Genomic DNA, 26,978 nt, shown 5'->3' on the forward strand with positions numbered 1-26,978 from the left:
TCATATGGTTGTTTTGAGGGACGCAAGCCTCAAACTTTAATTTCAGGCTCATGTAGTTGCTGAGTCCTAATAGAAACTAGTGTGGTTTCATACAAAATTGACCGGGCTAATAATTTTGGGCTCAACTTTACATTAAAGGTACTAACTCACAGGATTGGTGGGGAAGAAAAGATGATTTAAATGAAGCTGAATACTAGAACGCTGTATAGTCTATGCTTGAGCTGTAGTTTTTTCAGTGAAAGGTAAAAGAAATTGGTTTTATAATGACAACCATTTTTATTGTAGCATGCAGTACACAACAAATCAGTAATACTAGTATAAAGCCATCAAGGGGATATTTCTGTGGGCCATGTTATTTTTTTTTAAACTGTATCTGGGTTTCATGTGATCAAAACAAAAACTTGTATCCATGTTAATGTTTTAAATCCACGCTAGAGCCAAACAATGCCACAAGTTGGTCTTCATACTGGAAGATGTTCCTCTTCATGATCTCCTTACAAGGGCCCAACAAGCGCTCAAACGCCTGGATGTCAATCACTGCAAAGAAAACGGTAAATTCAAGTCAGTACATCTTTACCAAGGATTACTGGAATGTAAGCTAATGCAATGCAATGCCATGTCTGGGGGGTATCAAGTACAATTGTAGTTGACTTGATGTCACCATAAGGTGCCTTTTGAGACATACCCAATTTCACACACACAAAAGTTATTTCCATTTAACTTAAAAAAAAAACAGGTAAACATTAAAAAAAAATAATAGAGGTCAGCAACTGGATTACATCACCTAAACATTTGGTATCTCCAACAGCATAAACGGATGCTGCGCGAGGTTTGTTGGTGACGAGTGCGAGCTCTCCAAAATATTGTCCTCGAGAACAACGGGCCACCTCGACTTCCGTGTCGTCCTGCTGGCCTGCCTTTGTCTGGTATTCAACACAGAATGTGGTGACATATTACAGAGATGGCAAAAGTGGGCCAACTTTATGATAGATGACGAAGTACTGATAAGGGAATGTACAAATGAAGAAAGAAACGTAGGTTACTGAAAAATGAAACTGGCAATATCCATTTTGATAACTTGTCACAAAAAAAAACGTCTACACGTCTTGTAGCCCAGTAAGAAGAAAATTAATTCACTTCCCGTGTTGCCATAGCTTTGCTAACGTTGAGTAGAAAGACATGCTAACTAATGCTAGCTAGATAACCACTGAAATATTGAGGTGTTTTTTTTTTGTTTTTTTTACACATTCATCAAATCAGCCTTGCATCAAACATTTTTTTCATTGTATTAGTTATTATTGTTATTAGTTTCAGAATAAACTTCATCTGGAAGTGGCAGTAATCAGCTTGAAGCCTTGATTGCTCACTTTCTGTTTCAAGCAAAAAAAGCAAACAAATCAGCCCAAAGATGGCTTGTCCATAGAAAAATTCATAAATCAAGTATCTCAAGGCACCTCTGTACTAAAAGCTGTACTTTGTAACAATTTGCCCCCAAATATCCTTACAATAGTCTTTTTATTTGACCATTTATGACTGAAACATTTTTTATTTAGTAAATTAGATTCGTAGATTAACACTGTAGTGATCAGATGCCTGAAAAAGCTACTTATATAAATAAATAATAGAAAAGACTTACTTTGCTTTTGATCATGATCCTCACTTGTCCCGATTCCACGATGTAGAAACAGTCAGCCGAGTCTCCCTGCAGCCACGCACGTGGACACATTTTGTTTAGTCTATTCAAACTGACTTTAAAGGTCGCCATTCACACACTGTTTTGTTACCTGCGCTATAATACGCTCGCAATCTTTGAAGCACCGCGCTCCTAGAACATCCACAATCTTCATCCTCTCTGAGAGCTGTTCAACATAATTACCAAAACATCAGCGCTGTGCAAGTCAGAATTCAAGCCAAAATTCTGCACAAACCTCCAAAGACTTCAAAAGAGGAACGCATTCAACAAAGGCCTCGTACATCCTCCTCTTCTTTGCGTTATTTTTCACAATCAGCCTGTGGAAGGTGGCTCGGTCCTGCAAGTGTACAAATGCAAATACGGTAACGTTTATGTCTTGTTTACATTTTTTAAAAAGTGCAAGCAGTAGCAGCCCACCAGGCCCCACAAGGCGCCTTCCTGTGTTGCCACGATGGTGGCAGCTCGCGGCGTGTTGTACATGAGAGCCAGCTCGCCAAAACTGCCCTTGTTGTCGTACTTTCCCACGCACACGCTCACCCCGTCCTTCGCCACCATTATATCGTAAAGGCCCCTGAAAGGAGACAAAATTACTACAAACTTTTTTTTTTTTTTTTTTTTTTTTTTTTTTTTTTTTTTTAATAAACATCTGAACAGGGGAAAAAAAGCAAACCACTCACCTTTCTATGACATAGAAATTATCTCCATCATCTCCTTGGTCTATGATGTGCTCCTGAGGTTTGACCTGCACCTCGAACATCCCGTCCAAAACTTCAGAAAACTGCTCCTACGGGACGAGACACACATAATCACATATATTTTCATAAACCACTTACATTTTGAGTAGATTGGGTTACATTACCCAAGGTTGGGTTCGTTATTTTGACCCAGCAGATTGGGTCATTTATATAACCAGTAATGAACTAAGATTACGCTAAAATTACCCTTGCAGGCCTGTTCTAAAAATAGCTCACTAGTGATGGGAATAGGAATGTTGTCGAGGTCATCATTCATTCTTCATTATTAACTCATTCACAGCCATTTGATGGAAATACGTCAAAAATCCATTTAACTCATTCACTGCCATCGACGGAAATACACGTCAAAAATCCACCCACAATAACATGGGTAGTATGGATTTTTTTTCCCCGCTCACAAGTGTGTATTTAACTGGTAGTAGCCATTCGCATTAGTCAATACCCAAAAAGTAGCTGTTTCAAAACGGTCACCCCTGACGCACTGCATGTAAAGGTCAAACATGTCTTTTTTTCCCCCCCGACACATGTGTACCTGCTCCAGTGTCTTAAAGAGTAAAATATCCTTGCAGGCGTCCTGAAGCCTGCGACGCTGCTCGTCCGTTTTGGGGTGCACGACTCGATGCTCGGTGTCGTCATCCTCGTCGTCGTCGGGGTTGTATGCCTCTGCACAAACTGCATCAGCACGCACACGGGTTAAAAACAATACCAAAAAAATGATAAGTCATACAAGCACAGGTAGTTACAGACCTGAAACTCTGCGGTTGCATTTACCAGTGGTAATTTCTGCAGACACATGTAATTACACATTTATTACAACGTTTTGACAAGACATCCAAATATAAGTACTCTTCACTCACTAACAGGCTTCTCCTCCTCTTCTCCATCATCCTGGGCACTCTCATCAGAGTTTGTTGCAAAAGTGACCCCTTTCCGTCCCGCTTTGCCGCCACGCTTCTTAGCTGGCTGGTCATTTTTCCGATTCTGCAGTGTTTGAGCGAAATGCTGTACGGCGAATTCCACCAAGTCGGGCGGCCTGTTGCGAAGAACCTGCACCGTGTACCCCTGGAGCAGCTCCTTCAGACCTGCCGGAATCTCGGAATTGCTCATCGTTGAGGTTCAAAGGTTGACGAGAGGTTCCGTTGTGTTGTATCCACAAAAACCATCAGAAGACCCGCTTTGCCCCCTCATAACACAAGCAGACTCTTCCCTGTTGCATCTGCCACATTCACTTTATTGATTTCATTATTGAACACAGCCCGTTGGAAAGTATCGACCTAAACTTTTCCCTGTTACACGTAACGAACGGCTGTCCAGTGGCAGTCAAACGAATGGGCAAAGGAAGGACACAGGAAAAAAAAAAACAAGACTTGTCATACTACAAGTCCCATTCAACATATTTTTTTCTATTTATACATTTCCACACGGCAACATTCATGTACAGGTCGATCGATCTCACCGTGACTCCAATCTGAAGCGATGGCTGCGAGCAATATTGCTGAGACGTGAACACACAGTATAAAAACAAAATGTACCTTTTCCCTGATATGTTCACGTAAGGCAGAGAGGTAAGGCACAAAATTGTCCAGATCACTCCATCACTGCCTCTTATAAAAACACAGCAGAATGAAATAAACATTTCAAACCAGGAGTGAGAATATTTGAGCACTGTATTTCCTCAAATAGTGGCTTGAGGTGTTTAATACATTTAAAAACATTTTCTTGGTCAATTAAGGATAAAATTATCAATTCATATATTTTTTAACTTTTTTTTTTTTTAATGGACTGGGAGAATATCTTACAATTACATATTTAACAGTCAGTTTTGTCTATCCACAAAAAAAAAGAAAAGAAAAAAACATTTCAGATATCAACAACTACATTTTTCTTATCCGCAAGTTTGAAGTAGCTGGAATGATGTCATAGATAACGATAACTGATTAGTCAAAATGGTGTTGTATATATAAAAAAAAAACCCCACAAATGACTGATAATTCAATGAATTTACAAAATTGAACTGTACATATCAGTAAAGAAAACCCCACAATTACAAATAATTGAAACACAATCGTTGACATCCACAATGTTATTTCCAGAGAGTTAACGTTAGCTCGCTTTCAACTTCCATAGCTGGTCACAGGGTCACCCTCTGCTGGTACAACCAAGTACTGCACGACATTTCATCTCAAATGCTTAATTCCATACAAGTCACCACATTCTTCACCAGCGTCACAATTATTTCATCATATTTTTAAAATAAATATTTTTTAATTAAAATATTATATATTCTTATATATATCTAAAATTCAGTGGATGTTCTAGCTTGAAATAAAACATTATTATGGCTACTGGACAGACGCAAACTCATTAAAATGGACGCACACATATGTGGAGAAAGTATTATGTCACAATAACCATTTTGGGTACAGTACAATAACCCCCTTTGATAACCACATAGTGGCAGTGAAGAAAATTTCATATGCTTTGGTAGGTGCTGCTGTTTTGTTTAGCAACTAGTTTCTTCAATGCCTTTGTGTCAAAAATCTGAGTTAATTACAGCTGCTACTCATTTTCCCAAAAAGGAAAAAAAAAAAAACTCCATTCAAGTTGGAGGCCACTATTTGAGGAAATACAATTTGCTCCAAAGCCCACTAACACAACTTTCCAGACATGATCAAGTAGAGAATTGGAAATCTGTTCAAATTATAAAGTCCGAGTGTGTGTGCGTACTAATTAATGCACTGTAAAAGACAATTTCATCACATGTTGGGTGCCAGCCAGTTCAGGAATTTCATTGCCAGTTCAAATCCCAAGAAGCAAGCCTGTGAACAAATAAGCTTCATTAGAATGACTCAGATTCTCAGTTACTTGCGTGTCGAATGAATGCCGCCATTTGGTACTCATACCACACTTCAAAGAATCATTGCAATACGTCAATATTCATATACTCACAGCATTTGCAGGAAAAGCTCGAAGCATGACAGCGTTGAAACCTTTATATAACGAGCCAATGCCTTCCTCTCGGATCAGCTCACGCAGAACATCCCGGAAGCCATTCGGATACTTTCCTTCAGGAGCTATTGTGATTGACACAAATAAATGATTCATCTATTATTATTATTATTATTTTTTTTTAGAAAATCAGCAAAGCTATCTTCATTGTCTCCTTAAAAGAAGTAAACAGGAACACGGACAATATCACTAATTCAAACTACATTTGTTAAACAGTACACAGTTAGCATGTTGCTAAATGAAGGTCCACCGTATGCTCAATAAATGCTAACATTAGCAAAAAAAAATACATGTTGACCCCAGCTCACACATTTTTTGTTTGCATATACGTGGTCTGCTTTATTCTTAAAAGCTATGGGAGCTTAACTGGCTAATATGAATTTGTAAGAGCATAACGTAAACTTAATACAATTAATATTAAGTTCTACTTAAGTTAGTTTGAGTTAGCTACAGTTAGCTATGTTTACTTGTTTTAAGAAATCTTGCGAAGTTCTCTTAAATGAAGCAATATACAGTATTCAGGTGTTGTTGTTTTTTAAATAAAAGGCTGTCTTTAAAATGGAATATGTTCTACGCAGCTCCACTAGTCTAATTCTGATTAATATTACGCTTGTGAAATATGAATCACGCAACAAAATCCACCCGTTTTTAATCTATCTCAGGGGCGGCCATTTTGCTGCTTGCTGTCGACTTTAAATGACATCACAAATGCTCAAGGTAAACGACCAATCATGGTTCAGCTTGAGAACATCACATGACCAAACTCGGAAAACAGGCAGTTGCGATTGGTCGCTCTGAGCCCTGAGCAACTGTTGACAACAATTGGCAAAATGGCCGCCCCCTGAGATGGATCAAAAACGGGTGGATTTTGCTTCTATTGTAAAGAAAATTTTGCGGACTTCCACTTTATAACCAATTATTGCTGGCCCATTTAAAGACATGTCCTCATTCAAGTCCTAACTGGTAGGTAAGGCAGGCACCTGTTTGGAAACGAGACTTGAGCACGTCAGGGGGAATGGCCACGGCCCAGTTAAATATTCCTGCCATCCCGCCGGCGAACAGCACGCTGGGAATGCTGAGTTCGTCATGACTGGGTGAGCGGGCGAATGAGAGAGAGGAAAGACAGAAAGAACGAGTTCCGGTTACGTGTCATTTATTTATGTAAAGGCGCTGAATTTGAGAGTTCTCACCTCTTTCCTGCCGGCGTGAGGATATTCTTCAACCACTCGTATGACATGAAATACATGCCGCTTGCGGGAACATCTGCATCACACACGAAAATATACATTCTTACGCCTGATTGTTGAAACTTCATGCTGAGGTTGGGGTTCACTTAATTGCAAAGCAGCACCTCTCATGAGAGTCAGCGCGGTGCCTTTGTAGATTCCCCTGATGCCGGACTCCTTGTAGAGCTGTTTGACGCAGTCCATCGGCCCGGCGTACTTCACATTCCCAGAGGACGCCTGGATCTGTACACGCACACACACAACTAGCAACGTCTTTTGATTTACGCTGAAAATTAAACACGCATTTAAATTGAGTATTTTAATAAGTAAAAAATTATGTGTGTTTTATATGGTCTATCTAGGGCAGGGGTTAGCAACCTTTCCTGTAAAAAAAAAAAAAAAGTCATTTTAGGTAAAATAAATAACCAAAAATATGTCCGAAGCCGCAAAACATTTGAAGATTGTGATGAAGGGTGTTGTGTTAGTTTAATTCTGTACCGAGTACTGTGGGCACAAGAGCTAATTAGAGCTGCACCACAAACGACACAAAAATATGCATTTTCATTTTCTTCTACCTTTGGTCTTTAGTTTTTTTATTTTTGTGTGTAATTTTTCCATATATTTTTAGACATTTCTGACTTTCTCTAAAATTTCTGACATTTTTGGCAATTTTATGGGCATGTGGTAATTTCTGCCTCTTCTACTTCTTTTTTTGGGGGCTTTTTTTTTGGGTGACATTTTTATGCCATTTTTGCCAGCAAATTTCTGATATTTTTGGCAATTTTGTGGACATTTTAAGGTAATTTTCGGGATTTATTTTCTTTTTGAATGTTTTATTTTCTGCCTTTTTTAAAAATACATTTTCCGACTTCTTTGGCAATTCGAAAAATATTTTATGGTAATTTTCTGCCTTTCTTTTGTCTTTTGAGATTGAGTTGAGTAAATTTCTGATATCTTTGGCAATATTGTGGACATTTTAACGGTAATTTTTGTGATTTCTTTTGATTTTGAACATTACTTTTGAATGTTTTCTGCCTTTCTTTTGTCTTTTGACATTTTCTTTTCTGCCTTTTTTTTTTTATAATTGAATTCTCTTACATTTTTGGTAATTTCATGGACAGCTTAAGGTAAATTTCTGCTGTTTATCTTCATTTTTGGGCCTTTTATGATCACTTTTTGGATATCTATAGGTACAGTAATTAAAAAAATAATAATAATAATTGCACTGACATTTTTTTGAAATATTTACTTTTTTAAAATCTAAATCATTAATTATCTGAAGAATATTCCATCTAAAAAAATACAAATAAATATGTAAAAAAATATATGTATATATTTGTACTAATTTTTTAGAGATCCATAGGGAGCCACAGTTTAGAGTTTGGATTTCCACCTATTGTGGATTTGTCAGCAACATATTTGCCCACCATAAACAGGTTTTCGAGGTTAGCTAACCTGAAGTAGACATTTGATTCGCTCGCCAGGAGTCATGATGGCCGTGGTGAAGACGCCGGACAGCATGCCTGCTGCAAACAGCTGTGGATACCTACAGGAGGGAGGCAAAAAAAATCATCGCCCTCAGTGCTGGCAACTACCAAATCAACAAATAGGCAAAGTAGTAACCTACGTGAGGATATCATAGGGGGTTTTCTGCTGCAGTTTCTTGCCCAAACCGAAGCCGAAGAAACAGACAGCAAACATGGGCGTGACTCCGATGATGGGGGCTGCCATACCTTTGTAGAGCCCTTTTACTCCCTGCAAATAGGAAGATGGAGAGCCTACTTCCACATTTGACAAAACCTGTTTAAAGCACTTTCTGCTCTTGAACACTATTCAAGCAAATACGGTATTTAACCTCAGGATAAAGTTGCGTGACTGCTTACCTCTTTAGCTAACGTCTTTTTGAAGCAATCAATGGTCCCCGCATACATGAGGCTCTCTCCTGGCTTGGGCTTTGGCTGAGTCTGTAGACGCACCTATGAGAACAATTTTGCACAAAAACATCTCATAGGCGTGCCTTTATAAAGAGAAATGCGCTTACATTTGAATGACAGATGGTGTAGAATTTGTGGCAGGGTGTGTATTTGTGCCTGGGCCTTTGGTGGTGACTACCTGACTTAACCCATCCCAATTATGGAACCATCAATAATGTATTGTAGGTACGTATAGTGTGAGCCTGCAGTGCGCTGGGAGGAGACATTTGCACGTGAATGTGGGTCAAAGTACTGTATAGTACACTGAGCAGTTAAATAAAAACACTGTTTCGAATCCTGCAGCTTCCTTTAATTGGGAATCATGGAGCGAATGTTTTGCCGCATGCACGCCCGATTTACTTTTATAGTGTCAAGAGGGTGACCGGCAAAGACGAGGCAGACTCCGCCGAAACCTCCAGCGAAGAAGTTCTTCATTGGGCTGATCGGCTGCGGCTGTTTTGACATTTTGACTTTTCGCTTTGGGAGAACAACAACAATCACTATTAGACTTTAAGCATAAGTATACACGAAGCGGAAGAAAATAGAATAATATTAGCTCACCTGATCGGCCGCAGCTACAGGATGAATTATTGCAAGTGAATGGCTGTCTAACCACTGGACCTTTCACCCACATATGCACCCGGACGGATTTGACTGCAACACACAGCGAGTCTGGTGCGTAATAGTTTGGTGTCCGGCTTAACCAGTTTTCTCGCGCGTTGACTTGAATGTGTCACTGATTAGTCTTTTAAAATTATATTTACACATATGATTTTTTTTTTACATCGATTTCATCACTTATTCTTTTAAATATTAACATATATACTGTATATTAAAACATTTTCTTTAGATCTTAATTGTGATTCAAATATTTCAAGTAAAATTTTAATTCTACTGCAAGTTATTGGAATATATTATGTGATACTACGAGAAAAAATATATGTATACTATAAGTACTATATATATTTTTGTTCACACGTATTCATCTGCAGTTATTTTTCTAAAAATACATTAAAATACTGTTCAGACATATTTCTATCTAATCCCTTAATTGTACATGTAATATTCTAATAACTTGAGATGCTGAATATAGATTTTCATTAGCTATAGGCTACAATCATCAAAACAAACAAAACAAAAATATCACTCTGCTGTGAATCTACCATGAATACACATTTAATAAAAAATAATTATCCCAACAACTTCCACTTAAAAATAACTTTTATTAGTTTCTTTGAGCATGTTAATTGAGTTAAGGAAGTGGAGATGTTCATCTCTCACTGGCTGTAAACTAACACACAACTGATGAATGGATGCTGTAACACAATACAAAAAATATCAGATATCGCTTCTGGATTATGTTTACCGTTTTAAGAGATGTTTATAGACGAAGAAACCATGTCACAGACATACAAAAAGAAAATACGTGTCAAATGAGAGGACACCACCAATGACAACACAATGTAAATAAATCAAGGACATTTCTTTGTTAAATTATTAGATACGATGAAATCCAGTAGATACTAAATGCAACACAGCCGCGTTTGCTGAAGACAACAACTGCAGAATATCAATCAGCCAAAGCTACAGTACAAAGCTCTATTGCATGTGAAATGCAGCATTGTGGGTTAAAGTTAAAATGCTCAATTTTATATTTTACACTATAAAGTCCACTGACCCTGATGCTTGAGGAACTTTTTAAGTGAGCACACAAGACAAGTTAGTTTGCGAAAGGCATGTGTCAGATGTCAACCTGTTTCTCTTGTTTTACTTTAGTTCAATGATGTTTGATGAAGTGATGAAGCACCCCTGGGGTTGGGTGGGGTTAATTTAGTATGTTAAGTCAGTTTTAATAGAATATACTCTATATTGATTTTTTGTTGTTTTTTTTTTTAATAAGGAAAATACTGCTTTGAGCACAGACTCGATCATTACATGGCACTATTGCAATTGATTGAGTGCATTTTGGTTAGAATAAGCTCTAAACATGTTTTCTGTTACTTTAATAGAAGAAAACTACGCATTTACCTGGCTCATTATTGCTTACGAGTCAAACAGCACGTTATTTTGGCCTCCATTTCCAAGCTATGGCCTCTCTGTTTTTGTGCAATTTTCATGTTTTTCCCCTCATTCGATCATCAAAACACACCATTCTCAAATAAAACTAATGAATTCTACCACATTCCATGCATGCTGCAGCAGTGGATAACAAGTCCACGGAAACACTGGCATAAACTGTAAGTGATTGCGTCTCTCAGCATTCAAGGCATCACTTTTCGCTACCGCACCTCCCTGTAGTGTACAACAGTGTGTGATATGCGTGATACTGACACGGGCCCTAGAAAGTAAGTATTTTCCATTTGCAGCACAGCAGTGCTAGGCCCCAAAATGTCTTTTCCTTTCCCTCGGCGGCATCCCCGTTGATACCACTAAGGTGAGTTAGTATTGACCGGCGCTGATCTGCGGGAACTCCTTGTAGATCTGCTGCACGATTAGCTTATCCATCTGTTTGGCCGTAGCGCTGCCTTCATCCTCCCCAGGGTCTTCCTCCTCCCCGAGAATCCTCTGCAGCGCCCCCTGCAGGTCGGAGAGGCGGTGCTGGTGCTCCAGGTAATCCGTCGAGCGCACGATGGAGTGCATGAGGGAGAGGTACTCCATGCGGAGCTTCGGATGGAGAGAATGAAAAAGAAGAAATAGAGGAAGATATTTAGGCGGGAATTTTCACCGAAAAATATTTTTGGGGATACAAAAAATTTGTAAATCTGTTTTCTGATGCAAAAATGAGACCATGGATATTTTTTTAAATATTCAAAAAAAAAAAAAAGAAAAGGCAATTAAATGACATGTAAAAGTCAATACAAAATACCAGTGTAATATACGGTATATATTCTTAATTGCATTAACGCTCACATGGTCAGGTGTTGTGTGGTACGGAAGTGTATTGCATTCACTTGAAAAAGAAAAAAAAAAACTCCTGTTTTTCTGACTAACGTTTTTGGGGAGCTTTGTTTTTTTGAGTATTTTTTTTTTCTGTTTTTCTGAATATTTACCAATTTAATCCTATATATTGCGGTCATTGAAACACAGGGTAAATAAAAAAAATACTTTAGTATATACCTTTTTAAAAAATTCAGAATATCGTTTCTATTTGCTGAGTAGAGAGTAATTATCCTTTTTTTTTTTATTATCCTAATTTTCCATCCATTCATTTTCTATATTGACTATCCTGTAAAAGGTCATGAACAGTTGTCAATTATTATTATTATTATTATTATTATTATTATTATTATGCCAAAACCAGGCCTTCTTTAAAGGTATTGGTACGCATGATGGCGACCGATACCAGTATCGGCTTCCCTCTTGTGGCCATTTTACGATCAGGAACTAGAAATGCGAAATAAGAAGAATAGAAAATGACCATTAATTTCATGCAATTTTAAGGAAAAATGCTATATTGGACATATAGATATTTCTTTAAAATTATCAGTCTTTGTTTTTTACTTGTGGTATCAGTATTTGGTATCGGTATCAGTGACTATTAAGCGTTGAGCACTCCGACAGGTATCAGTCTGAAAAAAAAAAAAAAAGATGAAAAAAGTGTTAACAAAAGGGATATTTGACTCATTGAGCCATTTTCAGCAGTAAAGCGTTAATACTTTGTCTATAATTAATGTGTTAATGTCATTATTTTTCACGTACAATTAACTCATTCACTCCCAGCCATTTTCACAGAAACAATCCCGTTCGCTCCCAGCTGTTTTACTGGATTTTGACTGATTTTGCAAGGCCCACAGAATATTGTGAACCTATCAAAAGAAAGATTAAAGTCTCTTCTTTCCTCAGGAAAAAAAAGTATGTTTCTATCTGTTTCTGTTTTGCAGCAATTAGCATTAGAAGAGAGCTAAGTTTCATCAGTTTTCACAAATCTATTTAAAATTGTAAGTAATTGAGCATTTTTTCTAGATGGCCCTGGTTGATCTCCTTTGCTCTGCTGCCACCTGCTGGACGTTTATGTAATAACTATCATTTCTGCAACCGTTCTTTGCAGTTGAGAGGCTGTATCAAAGCCTTCTGTATGCTCTAGCATAAAAAAACAAAAAACAAAAAAAAACCGTATAAATACGTCTTTGGGACACTTGAAACATAAAAAAACGTATTTACACGTTATTGGGAGCAAATGAGTTAATACCTTTAAAAAGTAATTTTTCTACTTGCTGTTGACTGATGATGACATCACCGGTGCTGAGGAAGGAGGTAACAACCAATTATGGCTCAGTTTGCTGACCAACCCCAGAAAACAGGTGAGCCATAATTGGTCGTTACCTACTTCCTCAGCACAGGTGATGTCATCATCAGTCGACTGCAAGTGGGAAAAATAGTTTTTAAAGGTATTAATTGTACATGCAAAATAATTAAGTTAAATTCATTCTGGACAAAATATGAACTCAATGAGTCAAGTATCCCTTTAAACATTTTGAAGCGTCTCCTGGCTCACCTTGTCTCCAGGTGAAAGGTCAGAAATCTGCCTCACCGCGATGTCAATCATCACCATCATGTCGGTGCGGTAAAAGATGTCGGCCGTGTCTCGACTGGCGAAGACGTCCTGCAGGAACTTGAGCACGGCGTGAGGAGCGGGCGGCATGTGCTTGAACATGCACACGGGGTCGTCTGCGGGGGGAAGTCGACATAACAGTGAAGGCCGCGCGGAAGACGGGAGGACGGTGGTGCGAGCGGGCACCTCCTCGGTTGAGGAGCAGCAGCACTTTCTCCGTCAGGATCTTGACGTTCTTCTTGCGCAGCTGCTGCATGATGACGTTGTTGCTCGGCGCTGCGTGGCAAAGACGCGCCGGGGAATGAATCCAGGAATTATGTTTATGCGGACGAAACGTCTTCGCTGTCGGCGGTCACCTGTGTGGTGCAGGTTGAAGGCCAGCAGCAGGTTGAGGAAGAGGTCAGGCAGCTGCTCCGTGGGGTCCGAGGGATGTCCGTCCTCCACCACATCCAGCAGGAAGTGAACGAAGTCGCCGTTCAAGTGTTCTGAACGCGAGGCAGGTAGATGAGCACGTCAAAATGGCAGCACACGTTTCGCATATTACGACGACGACGACACATGATCGCCGGATTCCACTGAGACCATTTTAAGCACTTTTGGCACACGCGTTTATGTTTGTGTTGACGCTTTTGGGATTACAAAAAATATTTGGAACTGGCTGTTTGGTTTATTCCAGAGAGAACACTGGGGCACGATGTAACAGGATTATTGGGATTACATATATTTATTGCATTTTCTGGAGTTAGATTGGATGCATATGTAGGCCACAGTCAACAGCTGTCAATTTAAAACAAAGACGTGATGAAGATGAAGACGTGTGTGTCTGTTCGCCCCCTGATTTGAAACCCTACTTTCAAACCCTACCATGAAACTCTAAACCTAGATTAAAACTATTTTGAAACAATTATCGGAGTTTAAAAATGGAGGACCAAAACTGCCAAAATTCAAAATAAATAAATGACTAAATGACTAAAAGTACAAATAAAAATGAATCTAAAAAAAATAATAATAATTACAAATTATATATATAAAAAAAATACATAAATGGAAATAAATCAATTTTATTTTCACTTTTTGTCATTTTTATTTATTTCGTCATTTATTTATTTATTTAGTCATTTATTTATTTAGAATTTTGGCAGTTTTGGGCCGTACTGCCAGTCGAAATGTTATTCAAATGAGGGGGCGGTCCTATGCGCCATTTCCATTTATATTTATTTTTTTGGATATAATTTTAGAATTATATTTTTTATTTTCACTTTTTGTCATTTATTTATTTATTTAGTCACTTATTTATTTTGAATTTTGGCCGTTTTGGTCCTCCATATTTAAAACCCAACCTTGAAATCCTAACCCTAGATTAAAATGGTCATTTGAAACCCCAACTCTAGTTTAAAACGTGAGGTCACACATGATGCTAATCCTGTCACTCCACTGCTGCAAAAAAGTTTGAAAACTTAACCCAAGTTTGAAGCTAGTTTACAATGCTCCTTTGCAACCCTAACCCAAGTTTGAAATCCGACTTTAAAAACCTAACCTGATTTAGAAACCTTAATCTGAGTTTAAAACTGTAATTCAAAACTCTAAATTTAGTTTAAAATTCCTAATTTTCTTCCAATAAAAAAAGTTATCAAAAAAATTCCTACTTTTAAATTTTGAAATGCAAACCAAACTTGAAAACCCTAATTTGAAACAATAAACTTAACTTGAAATCCTAACCTGAGTTTGAGAAAATCTTCTTTAAAAATCTCACCCTAATTTGAAACCCGAATCAGAGTTCAAAACTCTAATTTGAAACTCAAACCAAACTTTAAAACCCTAATTTGAAACACTAATTTTAGTTTGAAACTTTAATTTGAAACCCTAACCTGAGTTTGAAAACCAACTTTAAAACCCTGACCCAAATTTGAAGCCGAGTTTGAAATTCCAATTTGAAACTGTAACACTATATTAAAACCCTACTTTGAAACTCAAACTCAAGTTTAAACTCTAACCCTACTCAAATTTGAAACCCTACTCTAATTTGAAACTAGTTTAAAGCCCTACTTTGAAGCCCTACTTCAAAAACACTACTTTGAAACCCAAATCAGAGTTTAAAATTCTAATTTGAAACTCAAACCAAACTTTCAAACCCTAATTTGAACACAAATTTTAGTTTGAAACCCTAACCTGAGTTTGAAAAGCAACTTTAAAAACCTGACCCTAATTTGAAACCGAGTTTGAAATTCCAATTTAAAACTGTAACACTATATTAAAACCCTACTTTGAAACCCAAACACAACTCTAGCCCTACTCTAATTTGAAACTAGTTTAAAGCCCTACTTTGAAGCCCTACTTCAAAAACACTACTTTGAAACCCAAATCAGAGTTTAAAATTCTAATTTGAAACCCTACTTTGAAATTCAAACCAAACTTTAAAACTCTAATTTGAAACACAAATTTTAGTTTGAAACCCTAACCTGAGTTTGAAAAGCAACTAGTTTAAAGCCCTACTTTGAAGCCCTACTTCAAAAACACTACTTTGAAACCCAAATCAGTTTAAAATTCTAATTTGAAACTCAAACCAAACTTTAAAACCCTAATTTGAACACAAATTTTAGTTTGAAACCCTAACCTGAGTTTGAAAAGCAACTTTAAAAACCTGACCCTAATTTGAAACCGAGTTTGAAATTACAATTTAAAACTGTAACACTATTAAAACCCTACTTTGAAACTCAAACACAACTCTAGCCCTACTCAAATTTGAAACCCTAATGTAATCTGAAACTAGTTTAAAGCCCTACTTTGAAACCTGAGGTCACAGTAATTGTGACCCTACTTTGAAACCCTAACTCAAATTTGAAACCCTACTCTTAATTTGAAACTAGTTTAAAGCCCTACTTTGAACCCCTACTTCAAAAACACTACTTTGAAACCCAAATCAGTTTAAAATTCTAATTTGATACCCTACTTTGAAACTCAAACCAAACTTTAAAACTCTAATTTGAAACACAAATTTTAGTTTGAAACCCTAACCTGAGTTTGAAAAGCAACTTTAAAAACCTGACCCTAATTTGAAACTGAGTTTGAAATTCCAATTTAAAACTGTAACACTATTAAAACCCTACTTTGAAACTCAAACACAACTCTAGCCCTACTCAAATTTGAAACCCTACTGTAATCTGAAACTAGTTTAAAGCCCTACTTTGAAACCTGAGGTCACAGTAATCCTGTCCTTCCACTGTTATAAATTGTGACCCTACTTTGAAACCCTAACTCAAATTTGAAACCCTACTCTTAATTTGAAACTAGTGTAAAGGCCTACTTTGAAGCCCTACTTCAAAAACACTACTTTGAAACCCAAATCAGTTTAAAATTCTAATTTGATACCCTACTTTGAAACTCAAACCAAACTTTGAAACCCTAATTTGAAACACAAATTTTAGTTTGAAACCCTAACCTGAGTTTGAAAAGCAACTTTAAAAACCTGACCCTAATTTGAAACCGAGTTTGAAATTCCAATTTAAAACTGTAACACTATTAAAACCCTACTTTGAAACTCAAACACAACTCTAGCCCTACTCAAATTTGAAACCCTACTGTAATCTGAAACTAGTTTAAAGCCCTACTTTGAAACCTGAGGTCACAGTAATCCTGTCCTCCCACTGTTATAAATTGTGACCCTACTTTGAAACCCTAACTCAAATTTGAAACCCTACTCTTAATTTGAAACTAGTTTAAAGCCCTACTTTGAAGCCCTACTTCAAAAACACGACTTTGAAACCCTAATCAGTTTAAAATTCTAATTTGATACCCTACTTTGAAACTCAAACCAAACTTTGAAACCCTAATTTGAAACACAAATTTTAGTTTGAAACCCTAAGCTGAGTTTGAAAAGCAACTTTAAAAACCTGACCCTAATTTGAAACCGAGTTTGAAATTCCAATTTAAAACTGTAACACTATTAAAACCCTACTTTGAAACTCAAACACAACTCTAGCCCTACTCAAATTTGAAACCCTACTGTAATCTGAAATTAGTTTAAAGCCCTACTTTGAAACCTGAGGTCACAGTAATTGTGACCCTACTTTGAAACCCTAACTCAAATTTGAAACCCTACTCTTAATTTGAAACTAGTTTAAAGCCCTACTTTGAAGCCCTACTTCAAAAACACTACTTTGAAACCCAAATCAGTTTAAAATTCTAATTTGATACCCTACTTTGAAACTCAAACCAAACTTTGAAACCCTAATTTGAAACACAAATTTTAGTTTGAAACCCTAACCTGAGTTTGAAAAGCAACTTTAAAAACCTGACCCTAATTTGAAACCGAGTTTGAAATTCCAATTTAAAACTGTAACACTATTAAAACCCTACTTTGAAACTCAAACACAACTCTAGCCCTACTCAAATTTGAAACCCTACTCTAATTTGAAACTAGTTTAAAGCCCTACTTTGAAACCTGAGGTCACAGTAATCCTGTCCTCCCACTGTTATAAATTGTGACCCTACTTTGTAACTCCAGTCTTAAACCCTCATTTGAAACCATAACCACGGGACAGTGCCCCCCCCCCCTTGGCACTTACCATAGTGATGATACGGCACCTGTTCCCCCATTGAGAAAATCATAGTAAGTACCAAGGCTGTGTAACACATCTTCTGGTGCTCTGAGCAATGAAGGGGAAAAAAAAAAAAAACAGACAACGCACATTAGTGACAAATATGTGCACACACCAGATCACGACATGACTAATCAGCCAGCCACCTTGTGTGTCAGTCTGCAAGTCCCGGGCGAGCTCCATGGGGAGGATGGAGTTGAGCAGGGTGGAGATGAGAGACGCATCCAGGCTGCACATGGCGCCAAACACTTTGAGGAGCAGCAGCCGCAAAGACACGCGAAGCTCCTGCAACGCGCCGTTACCGTGACGACCGAGCTTCTCCAAGATCATTTCTGAAGAATCGTTCTTACCATCTGATAATAGGAAACCAGCGAGAGCACGTTCTCGTAGTCGCTGGACTTGCACATCCTCTTACACACCTCGGGATCTGCATCAGTCTAAACATAAACATAAGAAAATTATTTTGCTGACTGGATGAAAACATCAGAGGATGTTTGGGTGCATTAAAAGCTGGTCTGAGCATCCCAGCTTGATTGTAGCTTTTTCGTCAGTCGGAAAATGCCAAGCCAAAAGATTTGGCAGGCTGTCGAGTGGACTGAGTCAGTCTTTAATAACACGGTCGGATCTGTAAACTGGCCTGTCTGATCCCATCAGACATGTCTGGTATTTGCAGCGGGATCTGGGTGCGGATTATACGTTCGTCTGACTCAAACTCTTTCATTACACTGTGCAGCCAACGATAGTTGAGTTGTATCAACCGTGGAGTAGCTCTGTTGGGATTTGTACTTCAACAATGCACCTCACCAAATCAGACAGGGCATACAACAATATTCATAGGCATATATTCTTTATCCTCCGCAAAAAAAAAAACATTATTATTGCAGCGTAGTTGAGCGTGATCATGGAACGAATTAAACGTCAGGACTTTTTCATATCTAAAACATTTGAGAGCATCTTTGGTTGTTTCCGAAATAGCTTCCACAAAAGTTTGTGAATCGCGAACTTTGAACACAATCATGCGCGCTCACCAGAATCTTGAGCAGCTCCTCGAGGTAGCACGCGATGAGGGCGTGGTCCTCGTGGAGCGCCCAGCTGCGCTGCTGGGAGTCGTCCCGGTGGCGGGCCAGGTCGCCGAAGATGACGTCCAGCCGCTGCTCGTCGTGACACAGCTGCCCTCGCGGAAGCGCAGCGCCCAAGTCCTGCGCAGATGGATATCAGAGGCAGTCACGTAACTTTTTGCAGCACTTTTTCTTTTCTTTTTTTTTTTAAGTAAAAGTGAAAGCTTTTAGGCAATGCTTATTTATAGATTGGCACAGTTCATGACCTCATCCAGGGATGTTTTTATCAGCGCAGGTTTATTTTTAATAGATCAATGTCGATTTTTTTTTTTGAATAGAATGAATGGCAATTCTTCCCTGTTAGTTTTAGATGATAATTATCATATGAAAAGCATTCACATTTTAAATTGTTGCGAGTCAAAAACAAAAAAAACAAGAAAGTGTCTTCAGTCCTCGCTGCTCTTAATCCCCAAGAATGAATCATTGTAAAACGGTACATTTGGTGAATCGTAAAATCCCATCAACATACAACTGACCAAGGTCTTACCACAATCCACAAGTAAGTTATAATGTGTATTTAAAACCAACAAACCACATAACTTTGTCTTGGCAGACAATATAAAAAATGCCCAAAAGCATATATTCTTTATCATCTGTGAGGAACGACTGCTATTCGTAAAATAGTAAAGAGTATTATTTTTTTTTTTAACTTGAAAAAATGTTTTGGTTGTTTTTTTTGGGGAGTCTGAAACGGATTAATGGCATTTCCATTCATGTCAATGGGGAAAGAAGACTTGAGATGAACGTGTTTTGAGTTACGAGCACAACACCATTGTCAATGGTCTTTTAAAATGAGATTGTATCGTGTTTTTAATTTTCTGTGTTTTTTTTTTTTTAAGAAATCCACAAAAAAAAAATCCTTTCCTTCCACTTTAAATAATCCACTCAATTTCTGTTACAAATCATCTCTCTTTCCAAGTAAATATCCTCAACTCATTCACTGCCAGTCATTATAGAAAATTTTTACATTTCCAATACTCACGTGATATTACATTCAATAATTATATATAAACCGAATCTACCAAATAACAGAATAGACTCCCTACTTTTTGTCCCGTCCCGTTCTTTTATAATTGACAGCAGAAAAATGTAGGTTTGCCAAAATACAGCCATTTCTCCCATGGACTCTGAAACTGTGTTTATTTCCTATAAAATGGGGCAATGATGTCATCTACCGGTGGTTGGGCATCAGTAAAGTTGTTTCCAAGTTTGATATTTACAGTGGAGCATGCTCAGATTCGCCCCCATTTAGCACCGCTCTAAAAAATACAATTGACAAGTATACTTGTCAAAGGCAGTGAATGTTTTTAGATACTCTGGCCAAATGTCATTAGATCCACTTGTAATGTGTTGTGCTTATGTATGATCTTGTTACATCTTGTTCCCTTGGAACCGCAAGTGACAAATATTTAAGCCTTGGCGGAGGGCAAAAGTCTCATGTATCAAGTTTGACACAGCAAAGCAGGAAACAAGTGACGTGATAAACGCCCCCCCACACTTTTTCCTCACAGCTAAAAAGAGCTTGAGCTGAAATTCTAAACGGCCGCTGAGACGCCGCGATACAAAGAAAACAAGTCGAACCTTGCTCTCCACCAGCGACAAGAGAACTCGCTCCAGTGCGGAGGACGAATGAGGCAGGCTGCTCTGCAGGTGGCCCACCACCACCCCGACGGCCACTCGCGACAGCTCGTAACTTAAACCCGTGTTCTTGCGCACCAGCTCGATCAGTTCGGCCCCGATGGTCGGGGGGACGGGCTCGGAGGAAGCCGGGCTGTCGGCGAGGGACGGCGGGGCGAGCGGCCACTCGCTGTCCTCCTCGGCGGCGGGGGGCTGCGGGGCCGGGCTCTTCTTGGTCGGGGCTGGCTGAGCGGAGGACTCGGAGGGCGCGGCGGCGGGCTTGACGCGGGACGGGACGGGGGGAGGCGGGGTGCTGGAAACACTCGGGAGGCTGACGTCGGAGGACACCGCAGACTCTAAAGACGTGCTGCTGATTGTGAGCGAGGGGACTGGCGACGGAGGGAGAGACGACAATCTGGAAGGGACGTCCGGGTCTGGAGAAAAGTTAGACCAACGGTCAGCAACCTTGACTGTCAAAAGAGACATTTTAGGCCAAATAAATAACAGAAAAAAAAAATTCTGGAGCTGCAAAAAATGTGAACATTGTGATGAAAGAAACAGTTTGTGTTAGTCTAATGTACTGAGAGCCCAAGAGCTAATTAGAGCTGCACCATAACAAAAAAAATATACAGCATTCAATCCATAGAGATTAATTTTTTTCTACGTTTACTCTTCTGACATATTATGCTAATTTTCTGCCTTTCTTCTTCCTTTTTTTGGACATATCGATGGCTATTGTTTGACATTTTCTCTGCCTTTTTTTGCTACATTCTCTGACATTTTTTTTTTGTCATTTTATGGTCATTTCTTAGATTTCTTCTTTTGTATTTGGATATTTTGTAGTTACTTTTTGAACATTTTCTTTTCAGCTTTTCTGGATCATTTTTTTTTTTTACTTTTTTGGCAAGTTTGTGGACACAATGTTTTTTTCTGTTAAGATTTCTTCTTTTGTTCTTTTCTTTTTGGATATTTTATAGTTACTTTTTTTAAAAACATTTTTGCATATGCATTTAATATATATATATTTACATTTAATACATTACAATACATACATTTAATATATATATATATATATATATATATATATATATATATAAATTTAATATTCTGCCTTTTTTATTAAATTCTCTGATATTTTTGGGAATTTCATGTAATTTTCTGCTTCTCCTCTTCCTTTTTGGACACTTTTTGGTAATTTTCAAAACGTTTCATTTACCTCACATCTCTCTTTGACAAATTAAAAATTTGGACACTGACAACTTTTGAATAATTTTTAAAAAAAAATCTAAATCATTCATTAATTTAAAGAAAATTGTATCTAAACAATAAAAATAAATATGTAAAAAATATATATATTTTTTTTTTTTTTTTTTTTTTTTTTTTTTTTGAAAGAGATCCACAAGGAGCCACAGGAGAGGGACTAAAGAGGCAAATGTGGCTCCAGGGCCGCAGGATGCAGACCCCTGAGTTAGACAGATGGAATCGCCTAAGAATCAAGAGTTTACAAAAACATGACTTCTTTTTTTTTCATCTTTGTCAAGGTCGCAGCTGACAAATCCATGCCGACGCCCACTCACCTGTACGCCGGTTGTTGCGTTGCTTCTCAGGTGGGGGCGGCGTGATTGGAGCCGCACGGCGAGGCTGTGGTGGCACCTGCGTGAATGGATGCAGGTGAGGGTGACGTTAAGCCACGTCCGTTGAATTTGAAAGCGGGAATTCGGCATGCATGTTTGAACAAACATTGCTGCAAATACACGAAAGGTTCTAGATAGGGGTCACCTCACCAGCCTGGTGCCTGTGGCAGCCCCCGTGGGCCTGTTCTAAAAATAGCATCAGTAGAGATATGTGAAAAGCGATGCCAAATATCACCATCGGGCCGATACTCGGCCTTATTTCGAGGTCTCGGTACTCTTCCGGCCGCTTTACGATCAGGAACTAGAAATTAGAATGGTAGAAAATCTATCTAAATATATACTGTGGAAAAAAAAATATTGACATGATCAGGTCTTTACACTACCAGTCAAAGGTATGGACACTTTGCAGTGATACTGAATTGTAAATGTAGTGGGGATGCTACATGTAAATATCATAATTAGGGCTGCACGATATTGGAAAAACATGTGATATGCGATATAGTTGTTGAATATCGCGATATCGATATTATTGCGATATTTAACATGTGCCTAAAGAAATATTTTTATTGTCAAATGAAAGAATAACATTTTGTCCATGTGGTAAAAAGCAAGTTCAATGTGTTCCTAGTTAATTAATTGTAATTACCCTATTATTACCCTGTAATTACCTTGTAATTACCCTGTAATTACCCTAAACTATTGGATGGTGATGCACATTTAAGTTTGTGTCTGATTGGCCAATTTCAGGTAAAAGCAAAAAATTCCATATAAAAATTATTGCATGTCTTTGCGATATGCATATTGCATGGCCCAATATCGCGATATCGATATTTTTTCGATATATTGCCCAGCCCTATAAAGGATTAAAAACAGCAAAATTAAAGCTAATTTTTGCAAATGTATTATTTCAGGTAGCCTTTCATATGAATCAGTACCCAAGGAGTAGCTCTCAGTTTCAAAAGGTTTGGTGACCCCTGTTCCAGAACAATTTGCACTAAGTAACAAACTGCAATATGCAGAGATCATTAAAAAAAAAATCTATCTTTCCATCCATCATAAAAAGCAAAACGGCAAGATTAACAGCACCTGATAAAATCCGGGCTCTCCGTGCATGTTGTCCATGCTTCCTGATAAGGGGACGCCCCCTTGTCGTCCGTAGTCTCGGTTATTAAGGCCATTGGGCAGCGGAGGAGTTTGGCTGAGAGCGATTTCGCTGTTGGACGCCGGCAGGCCTTGCGAGTGTCCTGATATGCTCCGCCGTGCGAGCGTCTCCTTTCTGTGATGGATCAACTTTCTGCAACAGAAGGATGAACTGGTTGGAATTGCAATACAATGCGTTTGTCATTGCATTGACCGTAAAATGAGTTTGAGCCTGACTGGTTCATTCTGTTATGAGGATGTGCACACACATTATCTCTGTTGTTTATTTTTACTTCCCCACTCTAAAAGATTGATTTTTGCTTTCAATTGAGTTGTACAGGTTAGAGGTCATTTTAATAGTGGAAACTATTTGTTTATCTCTCATTTCTATTATATCACAAAAGCCTGCCTGGCATTTGAACATGTGTAGACTTTTTATAGCCACTTTTTTCTTGTTCAACAGTTAAATGTTAGAGATAGACCGGTGTTTTTTCAGGACCAATATCGATGCCGATTATTAGCAGTCAAGGAGGCAGATAACCGATATTTGGAGCCGATATTCACTTGCAGGAAAAAGTAGTAAAACAAATATTGGTGTCAATTTTTTTTTAAATACAAATGCAAACCTTGAATTTGTTGTAATGTCTTAAAGCATGTTTATTGAACAATTTTTCAGACTTTTCGAAAAGCAGTTTTTTGTTTGTTTGTTTGTTTTCATCTTAGACAATAGACTTCATTTTAAAATTCTAAAAAAAAATGTTCAGGGAACTCCAAAAGTTATCAGTAGGGATGTAACGATTAGGGCAATATCGTGATATTAAACCGCCACAATATCGTCGTCGTCATGTTCACATTATTTAAATGGAACACATCTGTTAAAAAAAAAAAAAAAAAAAGTCAGGTTGATTTCCATTTATGCAGTTATAGCACCCTCTAGTGGCTAGTTCATTAGTGCAATTTAATTTTCATTAGGAATGTTTTGACCTTCTATGTTTAAAAAAATGCTAATTGTCAGATGAAGGGGAAACAAATTTGCTTGTGAAGCGATCAATGTGTGCTTGCATTAGCAAGTAAGTGCCTCAATATTGTTATTAGAGATTGTAGGTGGTTTGTATGCATTGCTGTTATGTACAAAAGCACAATATTGTGCTTTTTTTTTAGTATGAGCTACTTTTTTCTTACAATATTGTGATCTTTTTTAAATATCGCCAACTCCCTCACAATATCGTGATAATATCGTATCGTGATGTTTGGATATCGTCACATCCCTAGTTATCAGTATACTTGTATCTTAAAAATTAAATGGAAACTTAAACAAATAAATACCATATCTCTCTGTAGTTTTCTAAAGTTATTTTTTCCCGCCAAAACTAAACTAAAATTTCTTTGTTTTAATGTTGAATAAAAACAAAATATTCAGAAGCTTCCCAGGGTCAGCAGCATCTTTTATAAACTTAACTGAAAATTTAAAGAAAGAGTTCCAAGAGATTAAAATTGTTTTAGATTTACCTTTTATCGCCTGTCAGATTTTTAAAAAGGGCCGATACCGATATTCATCAAAATGCCCAATATCGGCGATAATAATCCGCCTGTACTGTGAACTAAAGGAAAGGATTGTTTACATTTACATTATTTCACAGTAGAAAATTGCTTTTGGAATTAGCAAATTGACTTTGTCCTAAACGCAACAAGTTCCAAGTATAAATACAAAACGAATCATGTGTGATTGATTGTAGGAACTGAAAACAGTTTGATGTGATGTCATGGCATTGCCTCAAAGCAGTCATACAATTTACAGTACTATCACATCCTCAGTTTCATTCATTGACATTTCAGCATTTCCCATCGCTAAACAAACACACTCTATTGAAGCAAAAAATACTTCTATGCACAGTTGTACTCACTGGAGGACATCCCGCTGTTCCAGATTGTATTTGCCTCCATTCTTTAAGGCAACATTGTGGATGCCTTCAATGGCTCTGTCAATGGACTGCAGCACTTCATCCTGCTCCGGAGCCTGGCGGACAGAAGGAAAAATAAAAGAAACTGAAAATGAGGAGCTGTCGGAATTAAATATTTACTCATGCTTGCATAAAACTTGAAACGCAACAGAGCAAACTTCTCGCCGATGACTGTGTACTTGTGTGTGTGCGCGCTCGAGACTGGAGGAAGGAGAAACTGGGTCAGTTATCTAACAAAAAAGCAGCCTTTCAGCCAGTGTCACACATGCTCAGCAAGACTCCAAATTGGAGCTCATTGAAGCTCCGCAGCCAATGTGGAGGAAGCATTGATTCCTGAGTGGCGCAGGTCACATGCCGGGACGAGTTCACTGATGAGTGCATCCCTGGAAGAAACCACTTGTGGGAGGGGCTGACATGAATGTATAGGAAACACGCCTTCTACAGATGAAAGGATGCATTAAAAATTATTCTAGTCATCCATTTTTTTATACTCCTTGTCCTCATTAAGAGTCGTGTATTGGATGCCAGTTAATCACAGGGCAGAAAGAGACAACAAAGTAGTCACACACTCGTACTTAACGAGAATTTAGAGTCTTCCAAAAACCTAACGTGCATGTTTTTGGAATGGTATGAAAGAATCACTAAATTTAAAAATGTAAAATGTCACGTTTCTCCAACGGGAAGTAATACATAGATCTATCGACCACATATCTGGCACTTTTCTGATTTTAGATCTATTACAAAGAAAAAATATTTGTTTTGAGTTCACTCTTGAATTGCTTTATTTTCCTAATTTGTTTGTTGTCAGACTTAATTCCTAATTTTTGTATCCGATAAATAACAATGGCAAAAATCGCACTAAAAACAATTATGCATACTTCACATATTTCCTCCGTCATAAGAACAATATTTTATAATTCCACCAGATATATATATTGCCCACTCTAAACAATACTGTTCATGCCTTTCCAGACCTAATTTTTGACACGTTTTCGTACTCTTGTAATAGGGTTTATTTAATATATATTTTAAATAATCATGCAGATGTACAACAATAATAATTTTACTGCATATTTATGACGAAAAACGCCTCGAAACTAATCCCGATCCATCCCAACCCCTCCCATTGATGATCCACGGGCATCAGTACTTCATCCACCAGATTTTTCCTGCAGAGATTTACCTGAATCTTTTCGATATACGAGGAGGGGATGTAGCCGGTCTCCCCCGAGCTGCAGCGTGAGCCCAGCCACCAGTGTTTGTTGCTCCTCTCCAGGATTAAGAAGCTCTCTCCGGCCGCGAAGTGCAGCGAGTTGGGTTCCGCCGATCGGAAAGCGTACAGAGACCGGTACATGTTGCTGGACAGCCACGAAAGGAAGCCGAACAGGAAGGAAAACCTTTGCGGGGTGATAAAGAGTCCCTGAGAGGGAATAATTGACCTTTTGTGGGTGTTTTTAAAGACGCTACGAAGGAGGCATGGCCCCGGTGGATCACTGCTGTCTATTTACAATGCAGCTCACTAGCTCAGATCTGATCACCTGACCCGAGGCTGTTACTATTCAATGTCGCTAGGGGCGCTCTTGAGAACAGACACGCCTCTAGGATTATTAATCAAATGCAGAGCCACTCGTTTTAAAAAATGTTTTCTTTGTTACATGAGCAGTAGTACAGCATACGCATATCAACATACATATTTATATTG

General features: G+C 38.1%; 3 protein-coding genes across 5 annotated transcripts; all 3 read right to left on the minus strand.

Moving 5' to 3' along the window:
* Positions 1 to 86: 86 nt before the first annotated feature.
* Positions 87 to 3,556, minus strand: prkar2ab (protein kinase, cAMP-dependent, regulatory, type II, alpha, B). 2 transcript variants are annotated; one of them, XM_077528421.1, is made up of 10 exons: positions 3,306 to 3,556; positions 3,196 to 3,231; positions 2,981 to 3,120; positions 2,371 to 2,477; positions 2,111 to 2,264; positions 1,929 to 2,030; positions 1,785 to 1,859; positions 1,637 to 1,702; positions 785 to 923; positions 92 to 537 (listed from the first exon to the last, which is right to left on the minus strand). In XM_077528421.1, the coding sequence occupies exons 1-10, from the start codon at positions 3,553 to 3,555 to the stop codon at positions 413 to 415; spliced, it is 1,194 nt and encodes a 397-aa protein (XP_077384547.1). In that variant the 5' UTR covers position 3,556; the 3' UTR covers positions 92 to 412. The 2 variants fall into 2 exon arrangements, with proteins under 2 accessions (XP_077384548.1, XP_077384547.1); XM_077528422.1 differs by lacking the exon at positions 3,196 to 3,231 and having other exon boundaries at positions 87 to 537.
* A 102-nt stretch (positions 3,557 to 3,658) lies between these two features.
* slc25a20 (solute carrier family 25 member 20) lies at positions 3,659 to 9,353 on the minus strand. Its single transcript, XM_077528423.1, has 10 exons — positions 9,218 to 9,353; positions 9,017 to 9,133; positions 8,567 to 8,659; positions 8,311 to 8,438; positions 8,139 to 8,229; positions 6,809 to 6,926; positions 6,648 to 6,720; positions 6,438 to 6,547; positions 5,398 to 5,522; positions 3,659 to 5,267 (listed from the first exon to the last, which is right to left on the minus strand). The coding sequence occupies exons 2-10, from the start codon at positions 9,119 to 9,121 to the stop codon at positions 5,205 to 5,207; spliced, it is 906 nt and encodes a 301-aa protein (XP_077384549.1). The 5' UTR covers positions 9,122 to 9,133; positions 9,218 to 9,353; the 3' UTR covers positions 3,659 to 5,204.
* Positions 9,354 to 9,859: 506 nt separating this feature from the next.
* On the minus strand, positions 9,860 to 26,821 carry nckipsd (NCK interacting protein with SH3 domain). 2 transcript variants are annotated; one of them, XM_077530863.1, is made up of 13 exons: positions 26,460 to 26,821; positions 25,220 to 25,332; positions 23,262 to 23,469; positions 22,119 to 22,194; positions 20,506 to 20,975; positions 18,835 to 19,005; positions 18,157 to 18,243; positions 17,953 to 18,091; positions 17,774 to 17,854; positions 13,565 to 13,693; positions 13,395 to 13,484; positions 13,152 to 13,324; positions 9,860 to 11,320 (listed from the first exon to the last, which is right to left on the minus strand). In XM_077530863.1, the coding sequence occupies exons 1-13, from the start codon at positions 26,628 to 26,630 to the stop codon at positions 11,096 to 11,098; spliced, it is 2,133 nt and encodes a 710-aa protein (XP_077386989.1). In that variant the 5' UTR covers positions 26,631 to 26,821; the 3' UTR covers positions 9,860 to 11,095. The 2 variants fall into 2 exon arrangements, with proteins under 2 accessions (XP_077386989.1, XP_077386988.1); XM_077530862.1 differs by having other exon boundaries at positions 20,506 to 21,011.
* Positions 26,822 to 26,978: the final 157 nt, after the last annotated feature.

Source organism: Festucalex cinctus, chromosome 8 (genome assembly GCF_051991245.1).
Source record: "Festucalex cinctus isolate MCC-2025b chromosome 8, RoL_Fcin_1.0, whole genome shotgun sequence".
Lineage (NCBI taxonomy): Eukaryota > Metazoa > Chordata > Actinopteri > Syngnathiformes > Syngnathidae > Festucalex > Festucalex cinctus.